Raw genomic sequence first — 12,978 nt, 5'->3', positions numbered from 1 at the left:
CCAGTTTGGATCTACTTTCATGCACCTTGCTTACAGCCCCGCCTGATTGCCATATGGGGCTTAAGATAGGTATTATGGCGCGCTTGAACGGGCTCCGTCGTACAAGTGCTTGAAAAGGCCATCACAGTTTGAATTTCTGCTATAAATTTGGCGTCTTCCAAACATAATGTCCAAAATTCCACACCATGAGCAATTCTGCTTACCTGATTCCTGCAGATTGTATTGCGCCTCGCCAATATGCTTTTCCATCCAAACTCTCTGCCAGATTTGACTGGCAAAGTTTACATTGTCACAGGTGGCAACTCTGGAATGTAAGCAACCTTGTCCTTTCCCTTTGCAATCCACTCTCGAATCTTACTTGTTAATGGTCATAGAGGCTATCACACCGTTTCCCGCCTCGCACAGCATGGAGCCCACGTATACTTGTGTGCTCGCTCTGCTTCTCGGGGTCAAACCGCAATCGATAACATTAAATCTATTTATCCCAATGCTAATGTGACTCTACTTGAAATGGACCATCTTTCTCTCGCCAGTGTTAAAGCAGCAGCCGAGCTTCTTACTTCAAAGGAACTAGCCATCCACGGACTGGTGAACAACGCTGGCATCATGGCGACGCCATTTGAAATGACCAAAGATGGGTACGAAGCGCAGTGGCAGACGAATTATCTCGCACATTGGGTGTTTACTTCTCACCTTTTACCTGTAATGCTTAACACCGCAAAGTCTCTCCTACCAGGTAACGTGCGCATCGTCAATATATCGTCATCTGGTCATTATTCTGCTCCAAAAGGGGGGATTAATTTTGACAATACGTCTATTCCCCATGGCAGTGGAATGACACGATATGGCCAGTCAAAGCTGGCCAATATTCTGCACGCCAAAACACTAAATAAGCTCTACGGTCCCGGCTCAGCTGGTTCTAATGCGGGGGGTGGCGAAATTTGGACCGCAGTCGTGCATCCTGGGTTGGTAGAGAGCAATCTGAGTGCAAAAGCGGAATTGTGGAAACCAATGAGGATTATCTTTTCATGGGCCGGCGCTTTGGGAGCGAGGGTTGACGCAGACAGAGGGTCGTGGACGAGTCTGTTTTGTGTCGCAAGCCCAAACATGACCAGTGGACAAAGTGGAACTTATTTCCAGAGGATTGCTGAGCCGGGTTGGCAGAGTAGTTTGGCCAAGGACGATAAGCTTGCAGAAAGACTTGAGGAATGGACAAGGACAGCGATCAAGATAGAGTATTAGCCAGACTATAGTTAGATTTAACGGTAATTAGTTGGCGTTTGCGATTACAACAATATGTAGCCTCCGCCTTGCCGCAGGCACGGACTTTATCTTGTGGTCTTGTTAGTATTTAAACTTGACAATGGATAAATATAAGCATTAAAATGGCTTCCTCCTACGAAATTTCATAAGCCGCCTTGGCCTCAGCATCGAGTTTCATGAATACAAGGACGAGGACCGACCATTGGATTAATGAGCCACAGCAATGAAGCAAATAATAAAGCCTCAAACAGCATAGTTATTCAGAACGATATTACAAACACCTCATAATTCTCAGCATAAGAGTGTTCCTATAAATATATGCAAATTACAAATAATAATCACAAGATGTGAGTTTCTAGCCTACCCCTTTAACAGGCTGTTGATTTTTGTCTGCTTTTCGCCAGCTTCTTTACACTCAATAGCAACTCCAATCGACACATTTCCAAATTCAAGGGCCTCAGAGACTGTGAAAGATCCATATACATCCAACTCGTCTTGTTTTCCTAACACTCTACCAGAAACAGCTTGTTCATGATATAAAGGGCAATCGAGCTGATGAAAATCCTTGTATCGGAGAGAGTTAGCGAACCATCCTCTCGCGTTAGACCGAGAAGAGCAATTGTCGATCAAAAAAGCCATGTAGAAGAGCTCATATTTCGTTCTCCGCCTCGTTGGATGTTACAATCAGACCGCAAATTGTCGGTGCCTATCCACAAAACCAGGCTGGCCCTCCAGTTGATGCCATGCCAAAATTAATACGAAAAGTTATACGACCTATACAAATGGCTCACCTGAACAGTCAAGGATATTAAAATTATTATATATTAAATAATGTTGAATTTTGAAATAAATATAAAAATAGCAGTGACAATATAATAATACTTTTAACTATTTTTTAAGCCCCAATTCCCTGGTTGTTGCCGCAACCATTCTCCTGCTCCGTGTGAATCAGACAGAAACTGCTAAAGTAACCACCGCCCGCGTTATCTGGATCTCTCGAGACCGTTCCGACCGCCGAGCCGAAATCGCCGCAGCGACTCTTCGCTGCATCAAGGAAATTCTTGACAGCTAAGCCCGTGAAGCGCGTGGGACCGATGCCAGTGTTGGAGATGCCGAGGACTAGGCTGCACCCTCCTTTGAGACGGACCATACCGCAGTATCCACCAATGTTGGACCCGTTGTCTAAGACGTCGCCCGACGAAAAGCAAATCGTGTCGCCTGTACTGTATGTCTGGTCCTCTTTTATGTAGTTCATGACCTCGTTGTAGCACACTCTCAAGTCTGTGGCGTCAATGTCCTTGAAACACTGCACTTGGCCGCCGTTCTTGGGATAGATGACGCCGAATTCTCCGACAGGCGGAGACGTAGGGCCATCTGCCGGCGGGTCTTTCGAGGTTGATGATGTTGTTGTTGTTGTTGTCGTCGCCGTCATCATGGTGGATGAAGGAGGGGGGGGATCAGACCCTGGGACATCAGATGTTTGAGGAGGATGGGCGGGATCTTCGGGGTCCCAAAAGTCTGGCGGCGTGCCGGTAGGTGTCGGAGCCCAATAATATCCTGTGCACAACTTTCCGCAGCCTGATGCGCATGTTGGAGAGGGCTCGCCCGGCTTATACGTCAAGGGATTGTCCTGGCCACCCTCACCGTTGGACGGACCACCCGGTCTTATAATCAATGGACACGAACCACTATCTTGACGCTTACGTTTACGGCTGTGACGAACGAAGCCCAAACCTCCTGCACAGTCTGCTCCGTGAGGTTCCAAGTCGGCAATGCTGGAGCCGGCTAGGTTGGGAGGACATCCCTTGAGTTTGGGGTTAACCAAGCAGTCGCCGTCGGCTACACGGCCCGTCCAGATAAAGGGGACTCTTTGAGGGACAGGGTTCTTGTCGGGATATTTGGGGATCTCCAATTTGGGGTACTTCAGTGAGCGGTGCATGTACATGACGAGCTTCTTCACTTTGGCGGGTTTTGCGAGCTCGCTGCTCCAAGAGCCTGCAAGACGCAAGCTTCGCCAGTACGCAATCACCGCGGTGATGTGCGGAGCAGCTATCAAAATAGTTAGCTCTTGACTATATAAATGTGTGTGGTGATGAAGAGGATGTCAAATGAATGGGAATTGTTGTACGGACCTAGAGAAGCACCGTCGTCAAGGATTAAGCCGCTACCAGCAGCAGGCGATTCCGTGTGGACTCTGAAACCGGGAGCCATGGCGATCCAGCTTAAATACGGGTTGAGAGGGGACACGACCGAGTTGATGTCGGTACCGCTGACGACAATCAGGTTCTCGAGTTTCTCTAGCTCGCCGGCGCTGTTGCGCTCCTGCGTTGCAGGGTTCGCATACCGGCTCGGCCGGCCGTTGACCTTTTGCTCGTACAGTGTTCCTTGATTGTTCTTATTGTGCGTTGCCGCAACCATTACCACATCAAACTGGTCAAAGACTTGGAGCAGTTTGACTATCATCTGTTAGCAGTTGACTGACAATAGTTAACGTAGAGAGGTAAATGGCTCACAAAGAATGGCAAAGTGCGCCGACGGAATAAACTCTTCGGAATTCTGCTCCCAGCCAAAACTCATGTTTATCACGACCTTGGCGCGTTGCTCTGGGCTCATGGGCACGAATTCATCCAAGATAGCGACCAAGCTCGCGAGGTACCGCTCGTGGATGTGCATGTTCTTGTTAGTGGGCGGGCCGTTGTTGTTGCGCACCACGACCAGCTGGGCTTTGCGTGCCAGACCCAGTGTCTTGCCCACAATGATGCTGCCGACCTGTGTGCCGTGCGCACTGAGTTCAGCGCCTTCGTGTTTCGGAGGAAACCTTTGCGCGTCAATATACCGCACATTTGCGCCCGAAAATTCCTTTTGACAAGTTTATTAGCCAGCAAATTACATATAAGCTTTATTTCTTCCACTTACAGGTTGGTCCTGGTTGATGTCATCCTCGACGAGGTAAATAGTCTGTCCACTCCCCAGCGCGTCATCCACGTCAAAACTAAACTGCTGCGGATTCGGATTCGTCTTTGGATTCCAATAGTCATCCCATTTGCCTCCGGGGGGTACCGACATCTGCGAGAGCTCCCATGGACCACGGTCAGGAAGGATCTGTTCTCCGTCCCCCGGCCCTATCCCTGGATAACCGTTGGCTTCGTTGTTATCCTTAATACCGTAGTAGTGCGCAATGTCTAGATAGTTCCGTAACTTTCCGAGCTGTTGCGCTTCAATACAGGGCAGCGAGTTGATGTAGAAAAACGCCGTAAAGGCGCCCCCTTGGACTTGGATTGTCTTGCTCCAGAGCGTTGGTGACTTGTCTTGCTGTGATTTAGTTAGTTTAAGGTAGCTGACAAACTTGGACACGTTGTCGGGGTCTTTGGGGTACACAATGTAATCATCATCAGGGACATTGTGGCATTGGTTCACTCTAGCTTCTAGATGATTATTCGATTCTGGATGAGGAGCGGGTATTTCGGTAGGTGCAGCCGTAGCCAGGACAGCTCGACGACCCAGCGTAGTCGTTGAGCCACCGGTACAGCTCTTTGTCGTGGTGCCGTCTTCATCTTGCACATTGCAGCCGTAAATTGTCCCGCAGGAAGAGATGGTGGACGTGATGGTGATGGGTTTCTGGTCGATTGTGGTCGTGATAATGATAGATTCGGTCGTTGAGCAGATTTCCGCAGATTCGGTCTTGCATTCCGTGGGCTGGTCCTTTGGATAAGTGACTTTTCCATCCACTCCGATGCTGCAACATGTAAGGCAATGTCAACAAGGAATCTCAAAGAAAGTCGCCAGACTTACGTAACTGGCGGCCAAGGCCCTGGCAAAGTACCTTTAATAGTAATTCCCGGCGGCAACTTAATTATTGGCGGAGGGCCAGGAGGAAGAATGCCCTTTGGGAATTTCCAGTGTATACCGCCAATCCTAATTCGCCCCCAGCTGATACAAATCTGACTGACCATTAGAACATATACTTGCTTCACACCTTGTAAGATAACTTACGTGAAAGAACCATAGTCTGCAGCTACTATGCCCGTCCTCGTCGCCATCCGACTTATCCTCTTCATCAAATTCGATTTCTCCAGGTGGCCACTCTGTATAAGTCGGAAGCGGTTCACCCGTTCCGGTAAAGGCAGTACACCCCAGCGTAAACTTCTTGTCAGTCGGCGCGTCAATGGTCACCGTAGTCGTCGGAGCACAGTTCCAGTCCAGATCGACTGGGCTTTTACAGTCTGGCAGCGTAACAGTGGCGTCGACTTGGGCAATGTAATGTGTAGTTGGTGGACACTTTACGTGGATGGGGGCGCGCGTATATGGCGGATCGGTAAAGATTAATGTCGATCCGCCGCCGCCGCTCGTCGTATTAGTCCAATGATCCGGGGGTCCCATTGTCACGTCTGGCCAGGGCGGGAAAATGATGGTTCGCGGAGTTGTCTTGCCGTCGCCGTTTGTCACAGTCACGGTCGACTCGGGCACTGGCACGCTGGGTCTCATTGCAAGGTCTGAGTCGGTCTCGTCGGGCACCTCGATGTTGGATTGTGAAAACATATCGGTAGTGATGGGTTTGAGCGTAATGATAATGGTCGTGGTCTTGACACCAAACGTCCCCCCCTTGCTTGATCCCACCTCGAGCGATGTAGTATACGGCTTCATCGAGATGGTAGTTATGGACCCCACAGGACTTGGTGGAAGCACCAGTGTGCACGGCGCCGTGCATTGTGCAGTTGGCTTGGAAAAGACCTCTGTTCCGACATACACGATGTTGTCGCTTCCATCAATCGGGTACCATATGCTGATTTCCGTCATGTACCCTTGTTGGTTGTTCTCCTGGTAGATGCGGGACGAGTTGCCCGCGCCAGAAGCCACCTGAGCCACGCCTTTGGTAAAAACATTGTGAACTGCCACACCCTTGGATCCTTTAACCTCCATAATGCGCTCTTGACACTTTTCGCCCTTGAGACAGGGCTGTTGTTGATAGTTGTCGAACCAGGAGTATAGCCCTACGCTGTGTAGCACGATATTCTCCGAGTTGAGGATCCTCAACCCCCATGCTGCGCGACACGAGTCTGTCGTGCAGTCTGCAAAAGTTGGATCCCCTCGGAACTGGCCAGTCTTGATCGAGTCAGCAAACGGCTTGGGCGCCACGGGGCTCGGCTGGAAATACGGCGACTCGGTCTGAATATGGCCCAGGTAGATGTTTTTCGCATAGTACAGCTCGTACTGATATAAAATGGTGTGTTCGGATCCCGTGCCGTAGAACCAGCAGGGGCCTTGGGACTCGATGAGAATACCGCGCCCGCTCTACAGGCTGATTTGCGACGCCAGCTTGTCAAACTCCCAATACAGGCTCATGTCGTTGTCGTGGTCGGCCACCCACGCCCAGACGTTTTCAAAGTATCCCGTCGACCCGCGCGTGACATGCAGCAGAAGCGACGCCGTGATGCAATCTTCAGAGTATCCCATCTTAGGACATTTCGCAAAATCCAAGTTGGACCCTAACGCGCCTCCAACACGAATGTGAGAATCCCACATGCCCGCCGCGCCGTTCGACGACGCCTTGACGTTCCACTCGACCATGATAGCACCTGCTGTCGGACCCTTTGTGCTAATGATCATGTCTGTCATCTCTAGTTTACCAACCTCTCCAGGCTTGCCAACGCGGACGACGACCTGCGGTTTACTCATGTCGCCAAAATAGTCGCCCGTCGCCTGGATTTGCGACCAGCTGGAGCCGACCACGCGTGAATTTGTCGGGACCTCGACCGTGCCAGACACGGAGTAGATGCCTGTTAGGCAATCTTGCCCTGATCGAGCGCCTTCTTTAGAAACGGGTTAATAGCATTAGTCTGGTCGCCACCACCGCCATTATCGCAGCCGTTCTGTGTAGCAACGAGGAAGCTATCTACGCCTTCATTCTCATACTGTGGCCGAGATTTAGTGAATAATTTGGCGTTGGAATCCAATAGTTCTTTCGGTTTTGGCACTCGATCTGTCACCATACCAGACTCAGAGCCTCCCTTGCCCTTGGTATATCGCCGTCCAGTTGCCCACAGGTCGACCTTTTGCGAGCCTGTATGAGTATTCGTTAGCTTTGATGTATAAGGCCGCAGGCTCAAGAGACATACCTGAAAGAAGAGCTTTGCCGCCATCTGCTTGCACCGGGATAGAAACGCCACTAAATTCGACATTATCAAGAACGATATTGGGCGCGTCAACACTCGACTCCCTCGTCAAGATACCAACGGGGACGTTCTTGATGGTCGAATCAATAATTGAAATGGAGCCGATGCCCTGCGCGAGGAGCCCGCCTTTGCTTGTAATGTTTAACCCGATACTTCCGCCGTATATCTCGATATCCTGCCAGTTGAAGCCCCAGTCCCAAATCATCTGAATCGCCGTGATGCAATTTTTGGACTTGAGCCCGCGTGCCGTATACTGCTGCGATCCCGCGCGCCACCCAATCGCGCCACCTTCAAACGTCAGGTCGCTCACAAACCCACCAGACCCATTCTCCATGAAGATTCCTACATGCGTTGGCTTATTGGAATCCGACGCAGTGGGCATCTTGAAGTGCAGGTTCTGCAAGCTGCACGCCTGACTCACTTGCCAATGCACACCCGTTGGCGCGAGCGACTGGCCGTTCTCATCTGTCTTCAAGGGCATATCCGTCAGGTCAAAGACAAAGTTGCGGATCTGGCGAAAGAACTGGTTCTGATTAATGTACCAGTTGACCCCCGTGCGTCAGGCTGTGCCTCGTTAGGGATGTAAGGATCCGTGTCCAAGAGCGCGATGCCAGTAAACTCGCCGCACCCTTTGATGATGGGCCGATCAATCGGGTCGCCGATGAATTGAGTATAATAGAGCTGAATAATTGGTGTACATACTTCGTAGGTTCCGGCCTGTTTTTATAAGGTCCAGGATATCAGCTTGGGGCGTCTGAAATAAGGCATATTGAAAAGGCCGGAATGGCTTACAGGAAAGTAAATCATGGCGCCTTGACTAAATGAATTTCCACACTCCATGCCGCACCGATCGCCATCCTGAATGGCGGCATTAATGGCTTCAGTTGCGTCTTTTTGGCCGGTGTTGTCGGCACCGTAGTCGGTAACATCTCGATAAAACTTGTACCCATTCGTAGGCGCTACTGGTTGCTGCACAGATGGGCCATTCATTAGCGAACGTCATCTTGAACAAGAGCCTTTTTCCTTGCCAAGCATATTAATCGTAGATGAGATTATGTATAGCGATACTGGAGAACTTACTTTGCCCTCTGCTGCAAGTGAAGGTAGCCAATAAGTTTCTCCTTGGCGTGGTTTGATGCTGTCGTCAGAGCTCGACGACAAATTCTGGAGCAGGGGAAACTTTGTGGTATCCACAGGCTTGCCGGTAATATTTCCTGAGCGAAGTCTTTTCATGTACTTGTCGAAACTACCGGAGTAGGCCCAGACTGGACCGTTATATTTTCCTACAGAGCGTGATATCTTAGATGGTTGTATGACTAAAGAATGAGCATGTGCTCACCATTGATTGGTGCTTGACCACTCAAATTGTCTGTATTATCCACCATGTATGCCGGAGGGTTCTAGAATTCCATCAGTAACAGCAAATAATGGAAGGGTCTTACCGCATCAGTAGGCCTACAGGCGGTGGATTTTGAAAGACCGCTGGATAGCCCTTAAACAAGCCTTTGCTACCCAAGGCTTTCCATGATGCCTCTGATGCCTCAGCTCCTGTCAAAAAGACAAGTACAAAACCAAAAGAGAACAACATCACGACATCAGGAAACTCGCATAGACGAAACCCAACTCCGGCTTCCCAAGAGGCCCTGCTACTCGAGTAGGATAATTGAGCCGTGTGGCGCTTATAGTCCACACATTTGTGGCGTCAATCTGCTTTATATCTGCGCTATTACATTCTCTCAATTCTCATCATATTTCAATGTTGTAAAGAATTCTTTTAAGACCTAGGTGAGGGCGGCAACCTTTGGAATCCCAACTCAACTTCTGATTATTTTCTGCATTGTGCTAGTGCGTTGGCGGCGCCAGCATTTTGGAAGGAATATCATTTTGTGATGGTTGTACGTTTATGTGTCCGAATATGCATGTGCAATGTCGCCGAGAAGTCCAAAGTCGTGTACCAAATTAGATGTAGAGGGTCTTGGCACGGGCGCGGCGGCTGTTTGTTTGGACAGCGCCCAAGAATACCACTTTGTCTTTAGTTTCAGAAGCGTATCAATAAGCATATCATAGCGGGACCAACCAAGGGAGCCGTAGGAACGAACCCATGCGGGGGGATTGTACATCGCCGTCGGCCGCCGATCTGCATTCTAGCCAATGAAGCATTAGAACAGACCCCTAGGGTGTGTGTAACGGCGATGGATTCTCTGCCGCTTCGCCGCGTGTGCGACTGAACATAGCTATTAGCTATTGACCAAGCGGAGTGTAACCCTCAGAAGCAGAATAGATATGATTTTTCTAGTGTGGAAACCCAGACGAATTCTACGAGTAGCGCTTGTAGCTTGCATTTCGTGCTGGTTTGACACCCCAACATCCGCTCTTTCGAGTAGTATAGTAAATGTAGACTAAGTACTTGTATACAGTAGATGTATGATTGAAAAGGATGAAATTACTAGTGCCCATGGCGAGCTGCGTGGGCTGTATCGAGTCCTAATATAAATTCAATTGAAACACGCACCCAATCCAATCGTAAAAATCCCAGAGCACACTTCTACATTCATTTCTTAGTCGTATTCAATATTCTGATTCCTCAGGCAAAATCAGCAAGATGAAGTTCTCCTTTTCTACCGTTATCGGAGCCATCGTTCTGGCTGACCAAACCAGCGCGTTCTGCTTTGCACCAGAGCCCGCCAAGCGCATCTGCTACAACGAGGCCGGGGCGACGCCACAGAACATTTCGCTGAAGGAAATCGCCTATGTCGCGGGATACCTACGCTTCTACGGCTCGCAGCCGGGTAACCCGCAATTCTGGACCATGCCCTTGCCTGATGCCGACAACTGTGCCGAGTGGCAGGTCACGACAAAGGGCAGCACTTGGGTCATGGCTAAGCTCGTAGGCGACGATGCCGCAAGCGTCACGTTTGACGACATTGCAAACACCATTGATAGCGGCGCAACAGCCACTTCCGACCAAAAGGCCGCCTCCCTGTACGGCTGCGATACCAACGGCGGCCAGATTGGCGTGAAAGTCAACACGGTGGATCCTCGCTACCAGCAGGAGCAGTTCAGGAATGGTACTTACACCAACCAGGGTATCATTATCAAGCTAGTGCACAACCCTGGTGTCAGAACACCGCCTTGTAAGACGGAACAGGCTGCTGCTGGATAGTTTAGGCGAGTTCTAGTCTTTATTCCAGCGAGGCTACAAATACATGCGATGCGTCTAGACTTTAAGGTACATACCTAGGTACATGTACCTGTAGACTTAGACCTATAGGACCGGCTGTCCACTTTAAATTTAGATCCTAGCGGGCACCGACGCCTTAGCTCAATAGCGGGGTATTAATATAATATCATCTCCAACACTCGCTGTCTATGTCTTGTTGCCTCCCGTCTTCTGCAACGTTCTATCATTATGAATAAACACACTCAGCTGTGTAGGCTAGAGTCTCTAAATACTGACATTTTGATTGCAATTTTATCCGCATGCAACTCTTTTAGTGACCTTGCCTCTATTATTCGTGCGTCGCCGATCTTGCTTCATGCTTTTCGCTCCACAAAGACCGCCGTGCTCCTGCACGTTGTCAGCAACATTCTCGGGCCTGCAACTCGGGATGCTGCTTTACTCGCACAAACTTCGCGATTTGACGCTCTAACCCACGAAGACCTCGCGCGCAAAGTCGACACAGTAGCCCAAGATTATAGAGCTCGCTTGCGTGTCGCTAGCACGCCATGGGTAACGACGATAGATGCCAACACTGTAGTTGCCCTGACCCATGTCACCCGGCTCACACAATTCTTTGTCGACCTCTTCTGCTACTTTCGCTTTCGATATTTCGCGCATAAGTTGGATCTAACTCAAGCTACTCCTCCTCAGTCTCCTCTAAGTCGGACGGAGTATAGCCGGATTGCACAAGCTCTCCTGCGCCGCCAACTAATCGTGTATTTCAAGGGTGGAAAGTACTCTCGCCCCCGCGATTGGCCCCGATTCATCAGAACAGTCTTTTCACTCTTTCATCCATGGGAATTAGAACAGATCTCAGATATAGACCATTTTCTGGGCCAGCTTCTTGGGTCGCTGGCAAATTACCAGAGGAGGAAGCGAGGCCTCAATGACGAGTGCTCTCCCGTACGCTGGCAGTTCTGGGATGAGCATTATGCCCCTGAACTCGAGGAATTCGCTGAGAAGATGAAGAGTGTTCTCGATTCAGATAGCTCTCTGCTCGACCGTTTATGCCAGGAAGAAGGAGCTTTAAGCGGCCGCATATCCGCAGCCTACGGTCTCTTTAACATGTTCAAGGGAAGTCACCGATATACAACACCGTCTTCTTCACATAACAACCAACAGTCGGCTAACGATATCTCTGCCACCGACTTTGGACAAGAAACGAGTACGATCAGCCAGCCCTGGGCTTGGAAGGATGCGCTTCAAGGACGCAAAACATATAGGTGGGGCTGTGACCTAGTAAAGGCACCTCCGCCAGACAGGGCAAACCAACAAGACTACGAACAGGCGAAGAGTGCACTTGAATCTTGGAGGTGGTTTGGTATGGTCTTTTGGGACCGCGGGCGAGCCGAGCAGCTAAAACAATCAAGCGAGCTCAATTCGTGCAAGTCTGGCTGGCTCGTATCGTAGCAAGATTGAGACATAGTTAATGAAGCAACGCTGAGTGTTTCGCCTAATTGAAGCCTCGTGGTGGCTCCTCTCTTGTGACTTTGTGCGACCAAATCAGTGATTAGAGTACACGTAATAAGGTTGCCTCAACATGGCAACGAGTGGTCCTTCTGTTTTTGCATGCATTTACTATCCGCTGCTAGAATGGCAGGGATCATGTACTCCCCGTACTTATCTACATGTAGGTATACTAAGCATTTTAGAGTTAAATTTTAGAGGCCAGCTATTTCCAGCTTTGGCAGTTAGGGCGTAACCGCTAGGCGAATGGCTTAATCGGAAATCCATAGTCTCCGCTAGCGTGCCTTATTTGTTGGCTTGGCGATAGGTGAATCTGTACGCCTGTTTCGGGAGGTCACCGAAGATGTTAGGATTTTTAGATTGGAGGGATTATGCAACATACCTATCCATACTGTGTCATATAGCTGTCTAGAACCAGGGAAGCAGAGGGATTTCCCCGCCCACCAGAAAACGCAGAATAGAGAGGAACAACAATAACAGCATGAGGCATTAGTTTTCAATTATAGCCGTAGCATCTATGCGTCTAAAGACTATACTAATAATATAAATGTAAGATACAATGTCCTTCTATGCATAATAAAGAAAGTGTGCTAAAACTCCCGGCGAAATCCTACGCATCTACTTATACTAGACAGCCCAGACGTCTTTGACCCAACACTCATAGCAGCATTTCAAAAGAAAACGGCGCATCACGCCCGGATAATTTACTCTAGTTGCTGTAGATTGATTGATTGTTGTATAATTGTCCTTAAGCGCAAGGATTAAGCCTTTAATCCAAACCCCAGCTTCGCCCCACTCTTGGTGTAAACACCTGCAGGGTAGGCAAATGTACACGTCGCATTCAACCATTTCCAT

The 12,978-nt window shown here is 49.5% G+C and overlaps 5 protein-coding genes across 5 annotated transcripts; 3 read left to right on the top strand and 2 right to left on the bottom strand.

Annotated features, from left to right (window-relative positions):
• Positions 1–126: 126 nt before the first annotated feature.
• GGI43DRAFT_432391 (uncharacterized protein) lies at positions 127–1,242 on the top strand (the record flags this gene model as incomplete). The annotated part of the gene is made up of 2 exons (XM_083209563.1): positions 127–311; positions 375–1,242. Exons 1-2 carry the CDS (start codon positions 238–240, stop codon positions 1,240–1,242), a joined length of 942 nt encoding a protein of 313 aa, XP_083055191.1. The 5' UTR covers positions 127–237.
• An 847-nt stretch (positions 1,243–2,089) lies between these two features.
• On the bottom strand, positions 2,090–6,939 carry GGI43DRAFT_432389 (uncharacterized protein; the record flags this gene model as incomplete). Its single annotated transcript, XM_083209562.1, has 7 exons — positions 2,090–3,312; positions 3,396–3,719; positions 3,777–4,122; positions 4,180–4,999; positions 5,056–5,204; positions 5,257–6,555; positions 6,628–6,939. 7 exons carry the CDS (start codon positions 6,937–6,939, stop codon positions 2,159–2,161), a joined length of 4,404 nt encoding a protein of 1,467 aa, XP_083055190.1. The 3' UTR covers positions 2,090–2,158.
• A 104-nt stretch (positions 6,940–7,043) lies between these two features.
• On the bottom strand, positions 7,044–9,268 carry GGI43DRAFT_432387 (pectate lyase superfamily domain-containing protein; the record flags this gene model as incomplete). Its single annotated transcript, XM_083209561.1, has 7 exons — positions 8,896–9,268; positions 8,776–8,836; positions 8,517–8,719; positions 8,229–8,405; positions 7,979–8,153; positions 7,380–7,901; positions 7,044–7,324 (listed from the first exon to the last, which is right to left on the bottom strand). Exons 1-7 carry the CDS (start codon positions 9,022–9,024, stop codon positions 7,044–7,046), a joined length of 1,548 nt encoding a protein of 515 aa, XP_083055189.1. The 5' UTR covers positions 9,025–9,268.
• A 620-nt stretch (positions 9,269–9,888) lies between these two features.
• On the top strand, positions 9,889–10,795 carry GGI43DRAFT_418946 (uncharacterized protein). Its single transcript, XM_083207616.1, has one exon. The coding sequence runs from the start codon at positions 10,039–10,041 to the stop codon at positions 10,597–10,599; it is 561 nt and encodes a 186-aa protein (XP_083055188.1). The 5' UTR covers positions 9,889–10,038; the 3' UTR covers positions 10,600–10,795.
• A 34-nt stretch (positions 10,796–10,829) lies between these two features.
• On the top strand, positions 10,830–12,113 carry GGI43DRAFT_418944 (uncharacterized protein). Its single transcript, XM_083207615.1, has one exon. It carries the CDS (start codon positions 10,846–10,848, stop codon positions 12,064–12,066), a length of 1,221 nt encoding a protein of 406 aa, XP_083055187.1. The 5' UTR covers positions 10,830–10,845; the 3' UTR covers positions 12,067–12,113.
• Positions 12,114–12,978: the final 865 nt, after the last annotated feature.

The sequence above is a fragment of the Trichoderma evansii genome (genome assembly GCF_050947405.1).
Source record: "Trichoderma evansii strain SZMC 28006 chromosome Unknown GGI43scaffold_42, whole genome shotgun sequence".
NCBI lineage: Eukaryota > Fungi > Ascomycota > Sordariomycetes > Hypocreales > Hypocreaceae > Trichoderma > Trichoderma evansii.
This window is presented reverse-complemented; position numbering and strand designations above follow the sequence as displayed.